Source organism: Podarcis pityusensis (assembly GCF_964106645.2).
Source record: "Podarcis pityusensis genome assembly, chromosome: 8".
Classification (NCBI taxonomy): Eukaryota; Metazoa; Chordata; class Lepidosauria; order Squamata; family Lacertidae; genus Podarcis; species Podarcis pityusensis.
Window position 1 is genome coordinate 4,191,345 of NC_138033.1, and position 19,496 is coordinate 4,210,840.

The window sequence follows — 19,496 nt, forward strand, 5'->3', positions numbered from 1 at the left end:
CTCCTTCAGGTATACTGGGCCGAGGCCGTTTAGGGCTTTGAAGGTCAACACCAGCACTTTGAATTGTGCTCGGAAACGTACTGGGAGCCAATGTAGGTCTTTCAAGACCGGTGTTATGTGGTCCATTAAGTCCAGTCGTGGCCGACTCTGGGGTTGCGGTGCTCATCTCGCTTTACTGGCCTAGGGAGCCGGTGTACAGCTTCCGGGTCATGTGGCCAGCAGGACTAAGCCGCTTCTGGCGAACCAGAGCAGCGCACGGAAACGCCTTTTACCTTCCTGCCGGACCGGTACGTATTTATCTACTTGCACTTTGACGTGCTTTCAAACTGCTAGGTTGGCAGGAGCAGGGACTGAGCAACAGGAGCTCACCCCGTCGCGGGGATTCGAACCGCCGACCTTCTGATCGGCAAGTCCTAGGCTCGCCCCCAAAGCTTCAACCTTAACTCTGTTGATATGGATGCCCCAGCCAGCAGCAATATATCCGGGGGCTCAAAGGGAAATGAAGCACCTCTGAGTTTCTCCAACTCGCTTATACAGTGGTACCTCGGGTTAAGTACTTAATTCGTTCTGGAGGTCTGTTCTTAACCTGAAACTGTTCTTAACCTGAAGCACCACTTTAGCTAATGGGGCCTCCTGCTGCTGCCGCGCCGCCGGAGCACGATTTCTGTTCTCATCCTGAAGCAAAGTCTTAACACAAGGTAATATTTCTGGGTTAGCGGAGTCTGTAACCTGAAGCGTCTGTAACCTGAAGCGTCTGTAACCCGAGGTACCACTGTATAACTTAAGAGCCCTGAAAAACGGGGGGGGGGGGGGGCGACGCATGGAGAAGACCCAATCCTAAGCCCATCGACTCAGGAGCATGGGATTGTAGAGTTGGAAGGGTTCCCCCGGGGTCATCTAGCTCAACCCGCTGCAAGGCAGGAATGCTGACCACCACAGCCATCCCTGGGTGGGCTCGAACCAGCCAACTTCTGGTTTGCAGCAGACAGATGCACTGACCATCCCTCTCCATCCCTTGTGCTGCCCCCCTGCTAAATCCCCCTGGAACAACAGCAGTTCTCCATAGAAAAATCCCATTGATGTCGGCGGACAAAAAACAAAGGGGAAAAGGCGAGCTCGTTTTCCCTTTAAGGGCCGGGAAGGTACCATTGTGCTCTGCCCGGGGACGCCGCTGACGTCACCTGGCCGAGAGTGCCTGAGAGCGTGGAGCGTACCAAGTGCCTCCCCCCCTCGGTGAGAACCCGGAAGCGACTGCGGCTGCCCGGAGCTCCACGTGGGCGCTGCAGCCATGGATGTGCGGGGCGGCCGGAGCGGAGCCCCGGAGGGTGAGCTGGGGGGGGGGGGCGAGCAGGTTCTTCGGCCCCCGTTTCCCAGAAGGAGCCTAAGAAGGGGGCGAGGCAGCTGCGGGGAGGGTGGGAGCGGAGTGGAGCCTCCATGTGCAAGGGCAGTGTACCTGCGGAGGGCGAAGAGCAGAGGGGGCCTGTGGTCCTGATGCCAAAGGGCCTGCAAGGTCTCCCTGATGTTTAGTCGTGTCCGACTCTTCGTGACCCCCTGGACCAGAGCACGCCAGGCACTCCTGTCTTCCACTGCCTTCCACAGTTTGGTCAAACTCATGCTGGTAGCTTCGAGAACACTGTCCCACCATCTCGTCCTCTGTTGTCCCCTTCTCCTTGTGCCCTCCATCTTTCCCAACATCAGGGTCTTTTCCAGGGAGTCTTCTCTTCTCATGAGGTGGCCAAAGTCTTGGAGCCTCAGCTTCAGGATCTGTCCTTCCAGTAAGCACTCGGGGCTGATTTCCTTCAGAATGGAGAGGTGTGATCTTCTTGCAGTCCATGGGACTCTCAAGAGTCTCCTCCAGCACCAGAATTCAAAAGCATCCATTATTCGGCGATCAGCCTTCTTTATGGTCCAGCTCTCACTTCCATACATCACTACTGGGAAAATCATAGTTTTAACTATACGGACCTTTGTTGGCAAGGTGATGTCTCTGCTTTTTAAGATGCTGTCTAGATTTGTCATTGCTTTTCTCCCAAGAAGCAGGCATCTTTTAATTTCCTGACTGCTGTCACCATCTGCAGTGATCATGGAGCCCAAGAAAGTAAAATCTCTCACTGCCTCCATTTCTTCTCCTTCTATTTGCCAGGAGGTCATGGGACCAGTGGCCATGATCTTAGTTTTTTTGATGCTGAGCTTCAGATCATATTTTGCGCTCTCCTCTTTCACCTTCATTATAAGATTCTTTAATTCCTCCTCACTTTCTGCCGTCAAGGTTGTGTCATCTGCATATCTGAGGTTGTTGATATTTCTTCCGGCAATCTTAATTCTGGCTTGGGATTCATCCAGCCCATCGCATGATGAATTCAGCATATAAGTTAAATAAGCAGGGAGACAATATCCAGCCTTGTCGTACTCCTTTCCCAATTTTGAATCCATCAGTTGTTCCATATCCAGTACTAACTGTAGCTTCTTGTCCCACATAGAGATTTCTCAGGAGACAGATGAGGTGATCAGGCACTCCCATTTCTTTAAGAACTTGCCATAATAGTAAAGGTAAAGGGACCCCTAACCATTAGATCCAGTCATGACAGACTCTGGGGTTGCGGCGCTCATCTCGCTTTATTGGCCGAGGGAGCCAGAGTACAGCTTCCGGGTCATGTGGCCAGCAGGACTAAGCTGCTTCTGGCGAACCAGAGCAGCGCACGGAAACACCATTTACCTTCCCGCAAGAGTGGTACCTATTTATCTACAGTGGTACCTCAGGTTAAGTACTTAATTCGTTCTGGAGGTCCGTTCTTAACCTGAAACTGTTCTTAACCTGAAGCACCACTTTAGCTAATGGGGCCTCCTGCTGCTGCCGCACCACTGGAGCACGATTTCTGTTCTCATCTTGAAGCAAACTTCTTAACCTGAAGCACTATTTCTGGGTTAGCGGAGTCTGTAACCTGAAGCGTATGTAACCTGAAGCGTATTTAACATGAGGTACCACTGTACTTGCACTTTGACGTGCTTTCGAACTGCTAGGTTGGCAGGAGCAGGGACCGAGCAACGGGAGCTCACCCCGTCACGGGGATTCGAACCGCCGACCTTCTAATCGGCAAGTCCTAGGCTCTGTGGTTTAACCCACAGCGCCACCCGCGTCCCTTAATTGCCATAATACTGGGGGCTATTTACTGACCTCTCCAATCTCTCCCCCCCCTACCAGGACCATTGCGTTTTGAGTGCCCGGATGAGTTCGCTGCCAGCCCGTTTGCCCCGGGGCCGCCCCTCAGCCCTGAGTCGCTCCGGAGCCCCTCGAAGCAGCTGGTGCTGATCAGAGCCCCCGCTAACTTCAGCCCTGAGAGGTAGGCATGGTTGTGTGTGAGTGAGCTCGGGAAGCCTCAGGTCCCCTTTCCGCAACCTGGTGCCCTGCAGGCGTCTTGCACTACAACTCCCATCAGCCTCAGCGTCACAGGGCCACACTGGTTTCAGCCGAGGGGAGTTGGTAGTCCTGGCCACCGAGTTGGAGAAGGCTGCCTTAAGATGGGGGTATTATTATTGTTGTTAATTACATTATTCACCTTTTTTTGCCGCTCAGAAGCGACGTGCAATATTTTAAGCAATCACGTATGTACCTTAAAACCAGCCTTTAATAAAATCTAGAAGACAACGATGTAATTTATTTACAGTGGTACCTTGGTTCTCGAACTTAAATCCGTTCCAGAAGTCCGTTCGACTCCCAAAACCGTTTGAAAACCTTCCAAAAAACGTTCACAAACTGGAACACTTGCGGTGTTCAGGAGCCGATTTGTTCGGCAACTAAGCCGTTCGGGAACCAAGGTATTTATTTTACACTAAAGCGTCCCATCCATTCAAAAAGGCCATAGAGACTTAAAAGTCAAAGGCCTGGTTAAAAAGGAATGTTTTTGCCTGGTGCCAGAAGATATGGAGTGATGATGCCAGGAGAGCATCTTGTGAGGAGCCACCACTGAAAGGGCCCCGTTTTCGTGTCGCCACCCTGTGGACCTTTCATTGAGGGGGAACACAAAGAAAGGCCTTGAATGATGGTTGCGGGGTCCAGGCTGGTTCACATGGGGAGAGGTGGTCCTTGAGGCATTGGGGTCCTGAGACCTTTGTAGGTCAAAACCAGCAGTACCCCCCCAATTGCTCTTTTCCTTGGGGAGGAGTGGGGACAGTCCGCGAACGAGTGTGCAGGGTCAGGTCTGGTTGTTCCCAGGTTCTGCAAATACAGCGTTCGCTTGTGCAACCAACACCCTGTAAAATAATACCTTTTAAAAGCCTTGTTGCGTCTGTGTGGAAATGCATCTGTGTCCTCTTCCATGGCTAACTCTCTCACATGTCCCTTGGTTCCTGCCCCGCAGCCTCGAAGGCCACGCCGTACCCCTCGTGGGCTTCCAGATTCTGAAGGCGCCGCAGTCAGACGGGACCCAGAAAGTCTACCACGTCCAAGCGACTCCAGGGGACCGGGGCAGCAGTGCCCGCCTGCTCGTCCCGTCGGGCCACTTGGACCTCCTCACCTGCGCACCCCCTTTCAGCAGCTCCCTGACTTTTTGCGAGAGGTATGGAGACCCCAGTGCCAACCAGCCCCTCTTCCCTGTGGCAGCCAGACCGGCCCCCCAGATCCCCGAAGGCCTCAAGCAGCGCTTCCTGCCTTTTGGGGGCTGTCCGAAGCGGCCCCCTCCCGTGCAGGAAGCTGCCGAGGAGCACCCCCGGAAGAAGAAGAAAAAGAAGCGGACCCTCGAGAGGGTGGCAGACCCCCAGGAGCACCCCCTGGTGAAGCAAGAGGAGTCCCGGGAGAGTCGAGGCCTGGAGGCAATTTCCGAAGGGCTGGTGGCGCGAGAGGAGATAGCCCCCGAGGAAGGGGCTGGGGAGGAGGAGCGCAGGAGCAAGAAGAGGAAGAAGGAGAAGAGGAAAGAAGAGGAGGAGGAGAGGGTGGTGGCACCCGGGGAGGCTGAGCCCAGGTCCCAGGCAGGGGGGAAGGCTGCACACAAGCATAAGAAGAAACGGAGGCATGAAGAGGAGGCAGCTTCGGTGCCAACGGCCTTGGTGGTCCCTGCCTGCCTCGAGACTGAGCCGGGGAGGGAGCTGAGCAGCCTGGGGGGCAGCCCCCAGGCCTGCCTGGCACAAGTCAAAGAGGAGCCTGAGCTTAGCCCTCCCAAGAAAAAGAAAAAGAAGAGGAGGGAGAAAGCCGAGGAGGAACGGGGGACAGCGTCGCTGGAGCCCAGCTCTGTGAAGCAGGAGCTGGAGGGTTGGGGGGAGCTGGAAGCCCCCTCTGGGCCACCCGGAGAAGGAGGAGAGGGGCAGTGGGAAGGGGAGTCCTCTGAGCCCAGAGCGGAGGAGCTCAGCCAGAAGCATCACAAGAAGAAAAAGAAGAAGCACAAGAGGGAGGAGGAAGCGTCATGGAAGGAGGAGCCGGCGAGCGAGCAGGAATGAAAAGCTGCCCTCCAGCTCAGGTTGGGGACATCTTGCAGGGTTGGGGTGGGGACAAAAACTCCTGCTTTTTCTGAGAACAATGTCCCCTCCACCTCTACGAACTCTACGCAGCTTGTCCAGTTGCTACAGGAGACAGAGATTTGAAGGGGTCCCTGGTTTGCCCGCAGCTGCTCAGATCCTTATTTTCTGCCTCTGGATTAGATAAGGAGCTGTGAAGCAGGAACCAAACTTTCTTTTTCAGCAAAGCTTGCTCCCTCCACCCAAGAAGAATAAGGGAGAATCTTGGGGAGTGGGTTTTGCCGCACAGTGGTGTTTTATTGCAAAGTGGGTGGGGAAAAAGAGAAATATCATTGGCTGCTGGAAAAATAAAAGGTTTTGTCCCCTTCCAGGAGGTTGTGCTCCTCTGCAGGACTTCCTCAAGGCTCTGCAGGCAGCTGAGTTTTTGAGCTGGGAAGTTTGAGGGGTGGGGGGACGGGACACCAGACAACAGACTTGCAGAGAACGTGCTCCTGGTCTTCTCGCCACGGAGGCCCCTGCTCACTTCGCAGCTTTGAGGAACGGCTGGTGCAGGACGTCAAAGAGCCTTCTGGCCTGGAAGAAAAGGGGTGCTGGTGAAAATTGGGGAGAAAAATGTGTGTGTAGGAGGAGGGAGAAGTGGTTGTGGGGATTCTCATGGGTGCTGCTCTGGGGGAACCTGCGAGTGGAAAAGGAGGCTCTCTCTGTCACCCTCTTCCCCAAAGCAGTCCCAACCCTAGGAGACCCCAAAGCCATTGCAGATCAGAGTCCTACGCTCAGTCCCCAACAGTACAGATGCCTGAAACCCTGGAGCTTGCTGCCAGTTAGATGGTCTATTGTGGTATTGGGCAGCAGCTTCTGCTATGTAAATCAGCTAGCTCTGTGTTGAGAATTGTGAAGACTGGGGTGTTTACTTTTCAGGATAAGGCCCACAGCTTGGCTGCTTGCGCCCTGAGATGCTCTTATTACCTGCTTCAATTTGCTGCTTCTGCTGTGCTCCCTGTTCACCACCAGCAGCAGCCTCCCAGTCATTGCACACTTACTTTCCCACAATGACATCCCTGACTCCCTTCCAATCTTAAAGTCACTTTTGATAGGGCCCATGAGGCTGCTGCTGCACCACCCATGGGAAATGCAGCCCAGGATGCGAATCCAGCCATTTCACACTTTCTCTCCCTTCAGTCCTGAGAGCGAGAAGATTGAGGCCTCAAAAGTAGTTCCTGGGAGACCTTGCAAAGTAAAGGTAAAAAAGGTAAAGGACCCCTGGATGGTTAAGTCCAGTCAAAGGAGACTCTGGGGTTGCCGGCGCTCATCTCGCTTTCAGGCCGAGGGTGTCGGCGTTTGTCCACAGACAGCTTTCTGGGTCATGTGGCCAGCAGGATTAAACCGCTTCTGGTGCAACGGAACACCGTGACGGAAACCAGAGCAGCGCACAGAAATGCTGTTTACCTTCCTGCTGCAGCGGTACCTATTTATCTACTTGCACTGGTGTGCTTTTGAACTGCTAGGTTGGCAGAAGCAGGGACCAAGCAACGGGAGCTCACTCCGTCGTGGGGATTCGAACCGCCGACCTTGCAATCGGCAAGCCCAAGAGGCTTGGTGGTTTAGACCACAGCGTCACCTCCGTTTCCGTGTGCTCTGGTTTCCATCACAGTGTTCTGTTGTGCCAGAAGCGGTTTAGTCATGCTGGCCACATGACCTGGAAAGTTGTCTGTGGACAAACACCGGCTCCCTCGGCCTGAAAGCAAGATCAACCCCATAGTCGCCTTTGACTGGACTTAACCGTCTGGGGGTCCTTTACCTTTTACCTTGCAAAGTACCTGACTACAGTACTACGATGTGGCAGGCCTTGACCTCCCACAAGCCGATGAAAAACTATTTGTGCATTGGACAGCTGTACCTTTTGGGGCCCGATCCCTGGGCACAGGGACAGATCCTCCTTGGAAGCTTGGATGATGCTTTGCAGCGACTACAAGGCAAGAGTTAAAAAGCAAGTCTAAGAAGGAAGAACAGGGCTTAAGAGTTCACAAAGTGTTCTGCAGCTGGGCTGGGAAACCCTTTTCAAGTCTAGGGGCCGTGTTCCCCGGGCGGGACCAGATGCTAAGGCAGGTGGATGCAAATACTACCTTTGTACAGTGAGCTAGCTGCTACACAGACACCCACACCCCTCTCTGGACGCCCCGAGAAGCATTATTGCAACATTCCAGCTTGTCAGAAATGCTCAAGGAGAGTTTGAGGCAGGGCTGACGGGCGGTGGGGGCTGGGGAGAGACCTGAAGGCCCGGCAGAAGAGGCTTAGAGGGCCACATTTAGTGCCCAGGCCTGAGGTTCCCCAGCCCTGTTCTGTAGGAGGGCCACAGGAAGTGTTTCCAAAAGGGAGTGGGGGTGGTGGTACCCCGAGTGTATTTTTAGCGCTGAAGCAGTCCTGTCCCCCCGGAATATCTCATTTCTGGGATTAAAGGGAAGGGCTTTGGGGTCGAAGGGCATAGGCTGCCAGACTTGAAATGGGTGCTTCTCTTGAAAACTTGCCCCTCCCGTGCCAAGGAAAGACACTCACTCCGAAGGTGGTGAGCAGACTCAGGGTGTCTGTCTTGTTCACCGATTTCACGCTGGTCAGGCAGTCTGTCACCTGCAATGAGAGAAGGAAGAAGAAGAATAATAATTTGTTTTTGATATCCCGCTTTATCACTACCCGAAGGAGTCTCAAAGTGGCTAACATTCTCCTTTCCCTTCCTCCCCCACAACAAACACACTGTGAGGTGAGTGGGGCTGAGAGACTTCAGAGAAGTGTGACTGGCCCAAGGTCACCCAGCAGCTGCATGTGGAGGAGCGGAGACGCGAACCCGGTTCACCAGATTACGAGTCCACCGCTCTTAAGCACTACACCACACTGGCCAAGCCTGGGATGCTCTTAATCTCAGGGTTGTGGGTTCAAGCCCCATGTCGGGCAAGAGATTCCTGTGTTGCAAGAGGTTGCGGTAGATGAGCCTCGTGGTCCCTGCCAACTCTATGATTCTGTGGAAAGCTCTTCGGCACCTGACCATGGTTGGTGTTTCTATTCATTTTGCAAGCTTCAGAGAGGAATGAATGCTAGTAGCATTTCAGGTGCTTTCAGTAAAAGCACGTGAGGGAGATGCTTGGTTTTAGAGATGGCAAAGGGTGATCTGTCATACATATGGCGGTCAAGGACTTACGGCCACTGTCTCCTTAAAAACAGTGCCGCCTTCATCCTTTTTCCATCTGGGATTATTTGGATGACAGGCATGGGAGGAAATAGATGCTGACAACCTGTTACCCAAGTGGCGGAGTTGGAAAGGGCTCTCTGCGTGTGAGAGTGGGAATAAAAAGGGGGCAATCAGCCACTGGGGAAAATGAGCCTCATCTAGGCCTGTGGCTCTCTAGCTAACACGGCTGAGGCTGGTGGCAAGGAGTTTCTTACTCTCGACAGGTAGTCCCGGTCCACTTTCTCCTTCAGCAAGTCAGCTGGCTTCTGCTCGTAGGCTTTGTAGGTTTCCAAGTAGCGTCCTGCTTCCTCCGGGCTGGAGAGGGGAAAGAGAAGCCGGAGGGCTCAGCAGACCCACCTCGCAACACAACACCCCCTGTTTCATGAGCAAAGCTTGACAGCAAGTTTCATGGTTGCCTTTTTTTTTTCCTGGGGGGGGGGGGGAAATCTAATCTATTGACAATGAGGACTGGAAACTTAGGTTCCTCGAGTAGCTGACAAGCTGGGGATTCTGCACGTGGTGCAATGTGTGTCGCCACCTCGACAGGGGAGGGGAGGCAGGTGTCATCTCACAAGATTTTGGGGGCTGGGAAATGCTTTCCAAAAGGGAGCGTCTCATTCCCTAGATCTTTGGAGCAATGCAACTGCAGTTGGAGGATGGATGGTGGCTAACAGATTGAGGTTGAATCCTGACAAGACAGAAGTACTGTTTTTGGGGGACAGGGGGCGGGTGGGTGTGGGGGACTCCCTGGTCCTGAATGGGGTAACTGTGTCGCTGAAGGAGCAGGTGCGCAGCCTGGGAGTCATTTTGGACTCACAGCTGTCCATGGAGGTGCAGGTCAATTCTGTGTCCAGGGCAGCTGTTTACCAGCTCCATCTGGTACGCAGGATGAGACCCTATCTGCCCGTGGACTGCCTCGCCAGAGTAGTGAATGCTCTGGTTATCTCCCACTTGGACTACTGCAATGCACTGTACATGGGGCTACCTTTGAAGGTGACCCAGAAACTACAACTAATCCAGAATGCGGCAGCTAGACTGGTGACTGGGAGTGGCGGCCAAGACCACATAATACCGGTCTTGAAAGACCTACACTGGCTCCCAGTACTGAGCACAATTCAAAGTGTTGGTGCTGACTTTGAAAGCCCTAAACGGCCACGGTCCAGTATATCTGAAGGAGCATCTCCACCCCCATTGTTCTACCCGGACACTGAGGTCCAGCACCGAGGGCCTTCTGGCGGTTCCCTCCCTGCGAGAAGCCCAGTTACAGGGAACCAGGCAGAGGGCCTTCTCGGTAGTGGCGCCCTCCCTGTGGAACGCCCTCCCACTATATGTCAAAGAGAACAACTACCAGACTTTTAGAAGACATCTGAAGGCAGCCCTGTTCAGGGAAGCTTTTAATGTTTGATGTATTACGGTATTTTAATATTTTGTTGGAAGCCGCCCAGAGTGGATGGGGAAGCCCAGCCAGATGGACGGGGTATAAATAATAAATTATTATTTATTATATATTACCCACAGGGGTGGGCTGGGGCAGCCTGCCTCCTGACGCACAGGAATACACCCTCTGCCATGGACTCTAGCAGCAGAAAAATCTTTGCGATGTGAAGAGGCAGGCTGAGGGCTGGATTGAGAGGGAACTCGCTGAGTACACAGACCAGCCAATGAAAGAATGCAGCCATCCACCGTTTTCTGGGGCAGAGCCAATTCCAGGTCCTGCTGCTAGAAATCTGGCTTTGTAACCTGGATTTGCGCCCTGGGTCTTCTGCACACCAAGTGCTTGCCCTGCTGCTGAATCCCTGCCCCCTCCAAACTACCTTGGGCCAGAGCTAGACCGCATTCAGGCCAGTGATTCAGAAGCTGGGAACTTCCTCTATGCTGTTGTTTCAAGTTTGTGCAGACGCCTCCCCCCCCCCCCCCCCAGTCTTTGGTCCTCACCTCCAGGCCAGGATGAGGGTACAATCAGTGAGGATGCAGATCTTGGCCAGCTCCTTCAGTGCCTGGTGTGGGTCTTTCTAAAGGGAACAAGGAAGGAGTTGGGAAGATGAGCTACACAGGTCTGGAGGGGGTAGAGAATGAGGGGTGTCTCTGTGGAAGGAGTGAGACGCGGGTGGCGCTGTGGGTTAAACCACAGAGCCTAGGACTTGCTGATCAGAAGGTCGGCGGTTCGAATTCCCCGCGAGGGGGTGAGCTCCCGTTGCTCGGTCCCTGCTCCTGCCAACCTAGCAGTTCGAAAGCACATCAAAGTGCAAGTAGATAAATAGGTACCACTCCAGCGGGAAGGTAAACGGCGTTTCCGTGCGCTGCTCTGGTTCGCCAGAAGCGGCTTAGTCATGCTGGCCACATGACCCGGAAGCTGTATGCTGGCTCCCTCGGCCAATAAAGCGAGATGGAGCGCCGCAACCCCAGAGTCTGTCACGACTGGACCTAATGGTCAGGGGTCCCTTTACCTTTACCTGTGGGAGGAAGGGAATCTGGCTGCAGCATCAAAGCAAAGACCCGCCCAGCCCAGCATCCCCTCTCTCAAGCAGAACATGAAGGGGACAGTTCACAATGGGTGTCTGGGGATTCCTTGGACGTCACGGAGAGGGAAAGAACACAAGAAGTGCCTGCCGGATCAGGCCAAAGGGAGCCCGTCTAGTCTAGCATCCTCTTCTCCCAGTGGCTAAATACCCCAACGAATCTAGGAATCTAGATGAGACTGCCTCTGGGCCTGGAGGATCCATAAGGACATAAGAACCTGGCTCAGGCCAATGGCTAATAATAATAATATTTTTTTGTTTATACCCTGCCCTTCCCGGTTCAAATACCGGGCTCAGAGCAGCTAACAACAAATTTCAAACAATTATAAAAGCAGCATAAATTACAGTATAAAAACATGAATAACAATAAAAATAAAAAATCAATTTAGGGGAAATAAGCATTGGATAATCCCCAGGGCTAGCTGGCTGAATTGGTCCTACTTGGGCCAGCAAGGAGGCCAGGGGAGAATTAGCTGTGGGGTCTCAGAGCAGGTGATCTTCATAAAAGGGGAGGGGGAGGGAAGAGAAGGGAAATAAAAGATCAGGCTGAATTCAAATTAAAGGCCAGGTAGAATAGCTCTGTCTTACAGGCCCGGTGGAAGGAGGTTAAATCCTGCAGGGCCCTGGTCTCATGGGACAGAGCATTCCACTAGGTAGGAGCCATCACTGAGAAGGCCCTGGCCCTGGTGGAGGATAGTCTGACTTCCTTAGGGTCCGGGACCTCTAAACTGTGGTTATTCGTGGACTCTAAGTTCCTCTGTGGGGCAGACCAGGAGAGGCGGTCCCGTACATACGAGGGCCCTAAGCCACAAAGGGCTTAATTCAGCATCCTGTTCTCACAGTGGCCAAACATATACTCCAAAGGGAAACTTACTCCCTTACCTTTCCCGCCCCGCCCTGGCCACAGTGTTCCATGTGATGGTCACCTCCAGGCTTGACTACTGTAATTCGCTCTACATGGGGCTGTCCTTGAAGCTGTCCCAGAAACTCCAGCAGGTGCAGAATGCTGCAGCAAGGCTCCTCACAGGGTCTCTGCCATGGGTGGGAGCATATTCACCCAGTGCTTTTCCAGCTGCACTGGCTCCTAGTGGAGTATCGGGTCAGGTTCAAGGTGCTGGTTTTGACCTTTAATGCCCTTCATGGCCTAGGACCCTTGTACCTACGGGACTGCCTCTCCCGGTCTGCCCCACGGAGGACCTTAAGGTCCTTAAATAGCAACACCCTAGAGGTCCCGGGCCCTAAGGAAGTCAGATTAGCCTCAACCAGAGCCAGGGCCTTCTCAACACTGGCTCCGGCCTGGTGGAATGCTCTGTCTCTTGAGACCAGGGCCCTGCGGGATCTGATTTCTTTCCGCAGGGCCTGTAAGACAGAGTTGTTCCACCTGGCCTTTCGCTTGGAATCAACTTGATTCCCTCCCCCTCTTTCTTTTTCCTTTCTCCTCCTGTGAAGAGGCTGCATCCTAATGTTTTAATGTTGTATTTTAATCTTATTTTTTAAATTGTATTTTAATCAACCTGTTTTTATTACCGGTTGTTAACCGCCCTGAGCCCGGTCTTGGCTGGGAAGGGCGGGGTATAAATATAAATAATATAAATATAAATAATATAAATATAAATAATATAAATATAAATAATATAAATATAAATATAAATAAATTAATAAATAAAACTGACAAGCAGGATCCCCTCTCCCTTCATTTAGGTTTCCAGCAACTGGTAGTCTGAAGCATTGCTGCCTCCAGCTGTGGAGCCAGAGTTGAGCCATGACTGATAACCTTATCTTCCATGACTTTGTCCAACCCTCTTAAAACTATCCTTCACTCCCTCCTGCAGGTGTGAGTTCCACAGTTTAACTCTGCTGCGTGAAGGAGGACTTCCTTTGGTCTGTCCCGAATCTTCCAACATTCAGCTTCGCTGCGTGGCCACGAGTTCTAGCATTAGGAGAGAAAACGTCTCTCTTACCTGCTTTCTCCTTGCCATGCGTAATTTGATAAGCTACCCTGACACACCTTGCTTGCCTTTTCTCTAAACTGAAAGAGAAGATTGAAAAGAAGTGGCTTCTGTGGTCCAGGGACTGAGAATAGGGGTTGGCGGATTTTGTGGAGCTGGCAGCCCGAGCCGGAGGGAAGGAGAGGGCTGGAGTCGGAGGAGGTGAGGTGGTTCAAGGTGTCTCACCACATCGACTTGAAGCAGCAGCACCTGCAGCATGTACGTCTTTCCGAGCTGGCGCAAGCGTTCGTGGATGTAGCCAGGGTTCAGGTTGTGGTACCGGAGACTGCGGGTGGCAGAGACAGAAAAGAAACCAAAGCAAGTTTTATATTGTCAAAAGGGGTGCACCAGCTGTCTGGGAGAGGCTGCCGGGCCCTTTAAATGGCCTTTGCCAAATCTCGGGGCACAGGTGAAATGTTACATTGCTGGAGAGACCCCTTTCCCGGCAAAGATGCTATATGGTTCAATGCTTGATTTGCAGGCTGCCTGAGCCGCTTGGGGTGTGCTCAGACGCTCGTGTCTGCCAATTCTCACCTCAGGAAAAGGGCGCAGGTGCTTTGGCCCAGCACGTAATCTGGGACAATCTCGCCAAACTCCCAGGGCACATTGCGGATGAACTTCAGGATAGGGTTCCCCCTCTGAGGAAAGAAGGGGGTAAAGTGGGGAGTCAATGGGCGTCAGGGTTTCAGAGGTCATAGAAGCAACTAGAATGTGGGGTAAGTGAGAGAGGAAAGTGGGAAGGCAGACACAGAAGGAAGGGGCCAGAAAGGAGAGGCAAAAGATCTTGCCTCCTCCTGCCAAAGCCCTTTTACATGGACATCGGGAACAGTTTTCTTGACAGCTGTGAGCACGTGACACTTTCAGATGGCTCAGCCCTGGAAGAAGTTGTGAATGCCTGGCCTGCTCATACAGAGAAGGTAGTCTCTGAACATGTGCAAAGTGCTTTCTCCTTGCCCCCTCAAAGGCTGCCAAGATGGGGGAAGAACGGTTTACAAGCAAGGTGGGGTCTGGGGCTTTTCCCTCTGCGAAACTAAGCAGGGATGTCCAATGGACAGAGTTTCTGGATTTGAGTTCAGGAGGTCTGGATTGGAATTCCTGCAAAGCCATGGAAGTTTATACAGTAAGCGCAGTCGGTTCCACACATTAGCTGTGATTCTGGCATTGCATGCAGTTAGATTAGATGGCCCTTGGCGTCCCTTACAATTCTATGGTTCATTTGGGACTTCGGAACTGCCCTGGACTCTGTTCGAAATCAACCACAGCTTGACCTTTCTAGAGCAGCCTCTGGGTAACACATAACGCCAGCAGAATTGTCCAAAGGCGCAGGGGCTGAGAGAGGAGGAGGAGGAGTCCCTTGCCCGCTTGCCCACTCCCCTCTCTCACCTGACGGGGGCTGACGATGATGCTGTTGTGTTTGGTTCCTGGCTTTGGCGCTGGGTTCAAGGGGGGTGCTCTGTCTTCCGTTGCGCTTTGCACGACAGGGAGGCTCTTGTTTTCGCCATGTGGAGGGGGCACTCTTGGGAGAGCAGAGGCGGTGGTTGTGGCAACAGGTGCTCCTTGCTTCGCCTGAGGAGCTGAGGAGGCCGCCACTTGTCCAACGACATAGTCTGCGTACGATGCGCCCCCTGGCGCAACTGGGGCCTCGGAGGCTGGCGAGGCTTTGGCTGCAGAAGAGGGTTTGAAAAGAAGTTTCACCTGGAAATGGAGAGGGTGGGGAGAGAGTGTTGGGTGACTGAGAAATTTGTTTTGGCTCTGTTGGAGAGGAGAGATGGTGGCTTCTGTGAGGGAGGGAGCTCTGTGCGTGTGTTGGGTTTCAGTGTGAGCATACGAGTGAAGATCATTTACTGATTATTTCATAAAAACAAACAAAGCTCAAAGTGGTTTACAATGGGAATAATACCACAAAATTATCAGTAAAAATAACTTTTTATATCGTTATAAAATCAGCAATAAACCAAAAACAGATTAAAACATGAACCAAACATTCTGCATGCTCATTTTGCATCTCTGGCTAGGCTTTTCTGAACAAAAATGCTTTTAGCAGGTGCAGGAAAGAGTTCAGCAAAGGCACCTGCTATCCATGGACAGGGATATCCTGATATCCCTGATATCCCTAGGCAGGGAGTTCCTAAGTGTAGATGCCACCACACTAAAATATTTCATTCTTACAAATGTGGAATGGGTATTATGTTGCGCCTGTAACAGGGCCAGTTCCACCGATCGAAGCTGTTGAGTGGGCACTTGTAGGGTAAGGTGATCTCGCAGGTGAGCTGGTCCATGCTGCAGCATTCTGGACTAACTGCAACTTCTGGGACAAGTGTGAGGGAATCCTCACTCAGAGCGCATTGCAGCAATCCAGTCTGCATGAACTACAGTGCATGAACTACAGAGGTCAGACGTTCCTGGTCATGAAACCAACTGATGTCCAGTAAGATTTTTTTTGGGGAGGGGGGGGAATAGTCCTCCAAGCGAGATCTTCACAACCTCACCCAAAACCTCCTGTCGTACCGGAGCGACGTCTTCATCATCCATCTTCACAGTGAACTTCTTCCTCCCTTCCAATGCCTTCTCAGATGCTGGGGGCTCCATGTCTCCAGTTCCTGGCAAGAGTCAAGAAGGTACATCTGAAAGCCTTGCTCAGTCTCTCCACCTGCTGCTGTGGGATGCCAGCGTGTAGCCCTATGGCAGCACATGTGTTTTACAAGAGCAGCAGGCTAAAAGCTGGCACGGCACAGTTCTGAAAGATTCTCTTATTTCACTATGTTCACCAGCTGCCAGAATCCAGAAGGAATACCTTACCCGCCAGCCACACATCCATTTCTCAAGCACAGAATCAGAGTTGGAAGGGAGCAACAGGGTCATCTAGCCCAACCCCTGCAAGGAAGGAATCATTGGGGGGGGGGTCATTTTATGTGAGAAGCAGACCTAGGCATGGGGGGCAGGCTAGGAATTATGTTTCCCTCCCCTTATGGTTTTGATCTATGGGCTACTTTTAAAATGAGGCTGCATTTTAAATTGCATTTTAACCTGTATTTTAAATTGGTTCCCCCCCCCCCTCCATTATGTTTTTACTGTAATTTTACTGGTGTTAGCCGCCCTGAACCTCTGGCCGGGGAGGGCGGGATATAGATAAATTTTATTATTTATTATTATTTATTATAAATCAATAGTTTATATATGCATCTCAGAGGGTCAACGAAAACAAGTTTATGTTTATGACAACTAAATGCTTTCTGCATTCCAGGCAAATGTGTTTTTGTCTTGAGTGGGTGAAAACTGCTGAAATGCTTTTGGCTCCACCCGACCTGTTGAGCGGACACAGTTCGTTTATTCAGGACGTTCTATCGGCTTTCTCACCCATTAAATGGGAGCAACGGGCCCCTAACGGAATGGTATGAGGGCACCTGCCCTTTTGCTCCAGCTAAACAGGTCTGGGTGTGATTTGGAGTGGTTGGAGAAGACACTGCCTGGGAAAAACCCCGTAAAGACTCTTGAGTTCTGTGCTGCAGGAAAGGCAGGATAGAGATGGACTAATCTTAAAAAGCAGAGACATCACCTTGCCGACAAAGGTCCGTATAGTCAAAAGCTATGGTTTTCCCAGTAGTGATGTATGGAAGTGAGAGCTGGACCATAAAGAAGGCTGATGGCCGAAGAATGGATGCTTTTGAATTCTGGTGCTGGAGGAGACTCTTGAGAGTCCCATGGACTGCAAGAAGATCAAACCTCCCCATTCTGAAGGAAATCAGCCCTGAGTGCTCCCTGGAAAGACAGATCGTGAAGCTGAGGCTCCAAGACTTTGGCCACCTCAGGAGAAGAGAAGACTCCCTGGAGAAGACCCTGATGTTGGGAAAGATGGAGGGCACAAGGAGAAGGGGACGACAGAGGACGAGATGGGTCCATTCTGCTCTTTTGTCAATTACAATTTATGTTTTCCTTATAATTGGGATATGGGGGGGGGGGTCACGACCTCCAAACTTGGGTCGTGTCAGAATCACCATGGTAACGGGGAAACGCCCGCCCCTTCCCCTTCGCCCCGTCCATCATAAATTCTGCCTCTTGATTGGACGGCGGGGGCTCACCTGCTCAGGCGCATGCGCATCAGTTCTCGCGGCTGGCTCGTTCTGACTCCCGGACGATAGACACCGACGCAGAGCGGCCACCGAGTCTTCTTTAGCCGCCAGTGCATTTAATCCGAATAGCGGAAAGGGGCGCGGGGCGGGCAGCGCGAGAGGCGAGGCCGGGGCCGCTCCTTCCGGCGACCGTCGTTTCCCGAGAGGAACCCGGATGTTTCTTCTTCCGGGCGCTCTAGCCTCTTCCTTCGCCCCCAACTCTATGGTTAAGGAGAAGCCAGGCAAGGCTTTTCCTATCTCTGGGGCGAATCCGCCTCCAGAATAAACGTATAAAAAACCTCTCAAACATTTATTTCCCTCACAGTCAACCGACTCAGGAAAAAGCGAATTTACACCCACTTCCGGTTTCAACCTGGGCGCCGCCATGGGCACAAGGCGGAGCCGGAAATCACTCTAGCATTCGTCTTCTATGGCAGTCCTCGTTGGGCTTCCGCCGGAAGCGTCGCTGAGGGTGAAGCTGAGGGGAAAGAGGCTCCTCGTCGAGAACCATGGCGCCCGAGGAGGCCCAGGCGGGGCCTTCGCTTCCCGGAGGGCCTGCCTTGTCCCGCTCCGGGCTGCGGGTGTCCTTCGCGGAGGTGGCGGTGCGCTTCAGCCCGGGCGAGTGGGACCTGCTGGGCCCGTGGCAGAGGGCTCTGTACAAGGAGGTCACGCTGGAGAACTACGCCAATGTTCTCTCCCTGGGGGGAAGCAGCGCCCCGGACCCCTCGGATCCTGCCTGGAGGGGAGAACCGGGGCGGTTCGAAGAGGTCCTGCGCTCCCTCCAGGTGGTAGTAAAAGAGGAGGAGGAGGAGGAGGAGGAGGAAGAGGCAGGCCAGGCTCTGTGTTCCCTCGAAGAGAGGCAGTCGCAGAAGGAAAACGGGGGGGCCAGAGGTTTGGCAGGTGATCCTATGCACGAAGGAGGAGGACCTTGTGCGATGCTGCCAGCAGGATCTGAGCATAGAGAGGCGAACGGGAGCGGCGTGCGCAGAACCCAGAAGACGGGCGAGAGACCCTTTCGGTGCAGCCTGTGTGAGAAAAGCTTCAAATCCAAGTCGAACCTGACGGAGCACCAGAGGGTGCACACGGGAGAGGCCCCCTACAAGTGCGAGCTGTGTGGGAAAAGCTTCAAGCGCAATTCCGCCCTTACGGACCACCGGAGGATTCACACGGGGGAGACCCCCTATAAGTGCGAGCGGTGTGACAAGAGCTTCATGCGCAAGTCGAGCCTTACCGTGCACCAGGTGACCCACACCGCCGAGAGACCGTACGTGTGCCGAGTGTGCGGGAAAGGGTTCTGTTACAAGGCAAAGCTGATTGAGCACGAAAGGACCCACACCGGAGAAAGGCCGTATAAATGCTCCGAATGTGGGCAGAGCTTCAATTACAGCACCAGCCTTCAGGCGCACCAGAGAACCCACACGGGGGAGAGGCCGTACAAGTGCTCAGACTGTGGCAAGAGGTATACTTCTCACTCCAACCTTAGTGTGCACCGGAGAATCCACACGAAAGAGAAGCCTTTTAAGTGTTCAGAATGCGGGCAGAGCTTCTATTACAGAAACAGCCTTAAAGTGCATTGGAAAAGCCACACAAGGGAGAGGCCTCACAAGTGCTCAGACTGTGATCGGAGGTATACTTCTCTGTCGGGCCTTGTTAAACATCGGAAAATCCACACTGAAGAGAGGCCTTACAAATGCCCGGATTGTGAACAGAGCTTTCAGCTTAGCACACAGCTTACTGCACACCAGAGAAGCCACGTAGGAGAGAAGCTGCACGAGTGCTCAGACTGTGGTAAAGGGTATAGCTCTCCATCAAACCTTGTTAGACATCAACTTGCCCACACCAACAAAAGGACTTTTAAATGCCCGGAATGTGAGCAGGGCTTCCAGTTCAGCGCACAGCTTACTGCACACCAGAGAACCCATGAAGTGGTGAGGATGTAAGAATGCTTGGACTGCGACAAAGGCTCTGCTTCTCCTTTCAATCTTTTTAAATGTAAAAGAATGCACCTTATAAATGCTCAAAATGCGAAGCCAGGCCTTGGGCTGGCTAACATTCAATGTCCTTCTAAATGTGTTTTGGAAGGGGGGGGGTCTTGGTCTACTTCTGCTTTTATTTTATGTATTTCATTCTCTTGTTTTGTACTTTATTGTTGTGAACCGACCTCTGATCTTCAGATGACGTGCAGTATAATAAATGAATAAAATAAATGTAA

At 52.6% G+C, this 19,496-nt stretch overlaps 3 protein-coding genes across 3 annotated transcripts; 2 read left to right on the forward strand and 1 right to left on the reverse strand.

Moving 5' to 3' along the window:
- Window positions 1-1,247: 1,247 nt before the first annotated feature.
- On the forward strand, window positions 1,248-5,816 carry POLR1G (RNA polymerase I subunit G). The gene is made up of 3 exons (XM_081019057.1): window positions 1,248-1,325; window positions 3,203-3,341; window positions 4,359-5,816. The coding sequence occupies exons 1-3, from the start codon at window positions 1,289-1,291 to the stop codon at window positions 5,428-5,430; spliced, it is 1,248 nt and encodes a 415-aa protein (XP_080875183.1). The 5' UTR covers window positions 1,248-1,288; the 3' UTR covers window positions 5,431-5,816.
- On the reverse strand, window positions 5,721-17,395 carry ERCC1 (ERCC excision repair 1, endonuclease non-catalytic subunit). Its single transcript, XM_081019166.1, has 10 exons — window positions 17,255-17,395; window positions 15,684-15,775; window positions 14,559-14,870; window positions 13,710-13,813; window positions 13,362-13,461; window positions 10,604-10,680; window positions 8,884-8,983; window positions 8,002-8,073; window positions 7,346-7,414; window positions 5,721-6,021 (listed from the first exon to the last, which is right to left on the reverse strand). Exons 2-10 carry the CDS (start codon window positions 15,762-15,764, stop codon window positions 5,968-5,970), a joined length of 969 nt encoding a protein of 322 aa, XP_080875292.1. The 5' UTR covers window positions 15,765-15,775; window positions 17,255-17,395; the 3' UTR covers window positions 5,721-5,967.
- A 341-nt stretch (window positions 17,396-17,736) lies between these two features.
- LOC308483063 (uncharacterized protein) lies at window positions 17,737-19,496 on the forward strand. The gene has a single exon (XM_081016613.1). The coding sequence runs from the start codon at window positions 17,794-17,796 to the stop codon at window positions 19,222-19,224; it is 1,431 nt and encodes a 476-aa protein (XP_080872739.1). The 5' UTR covers window positions 17,737-17,793; the 3' UTR covers window positions 19,225-19,496.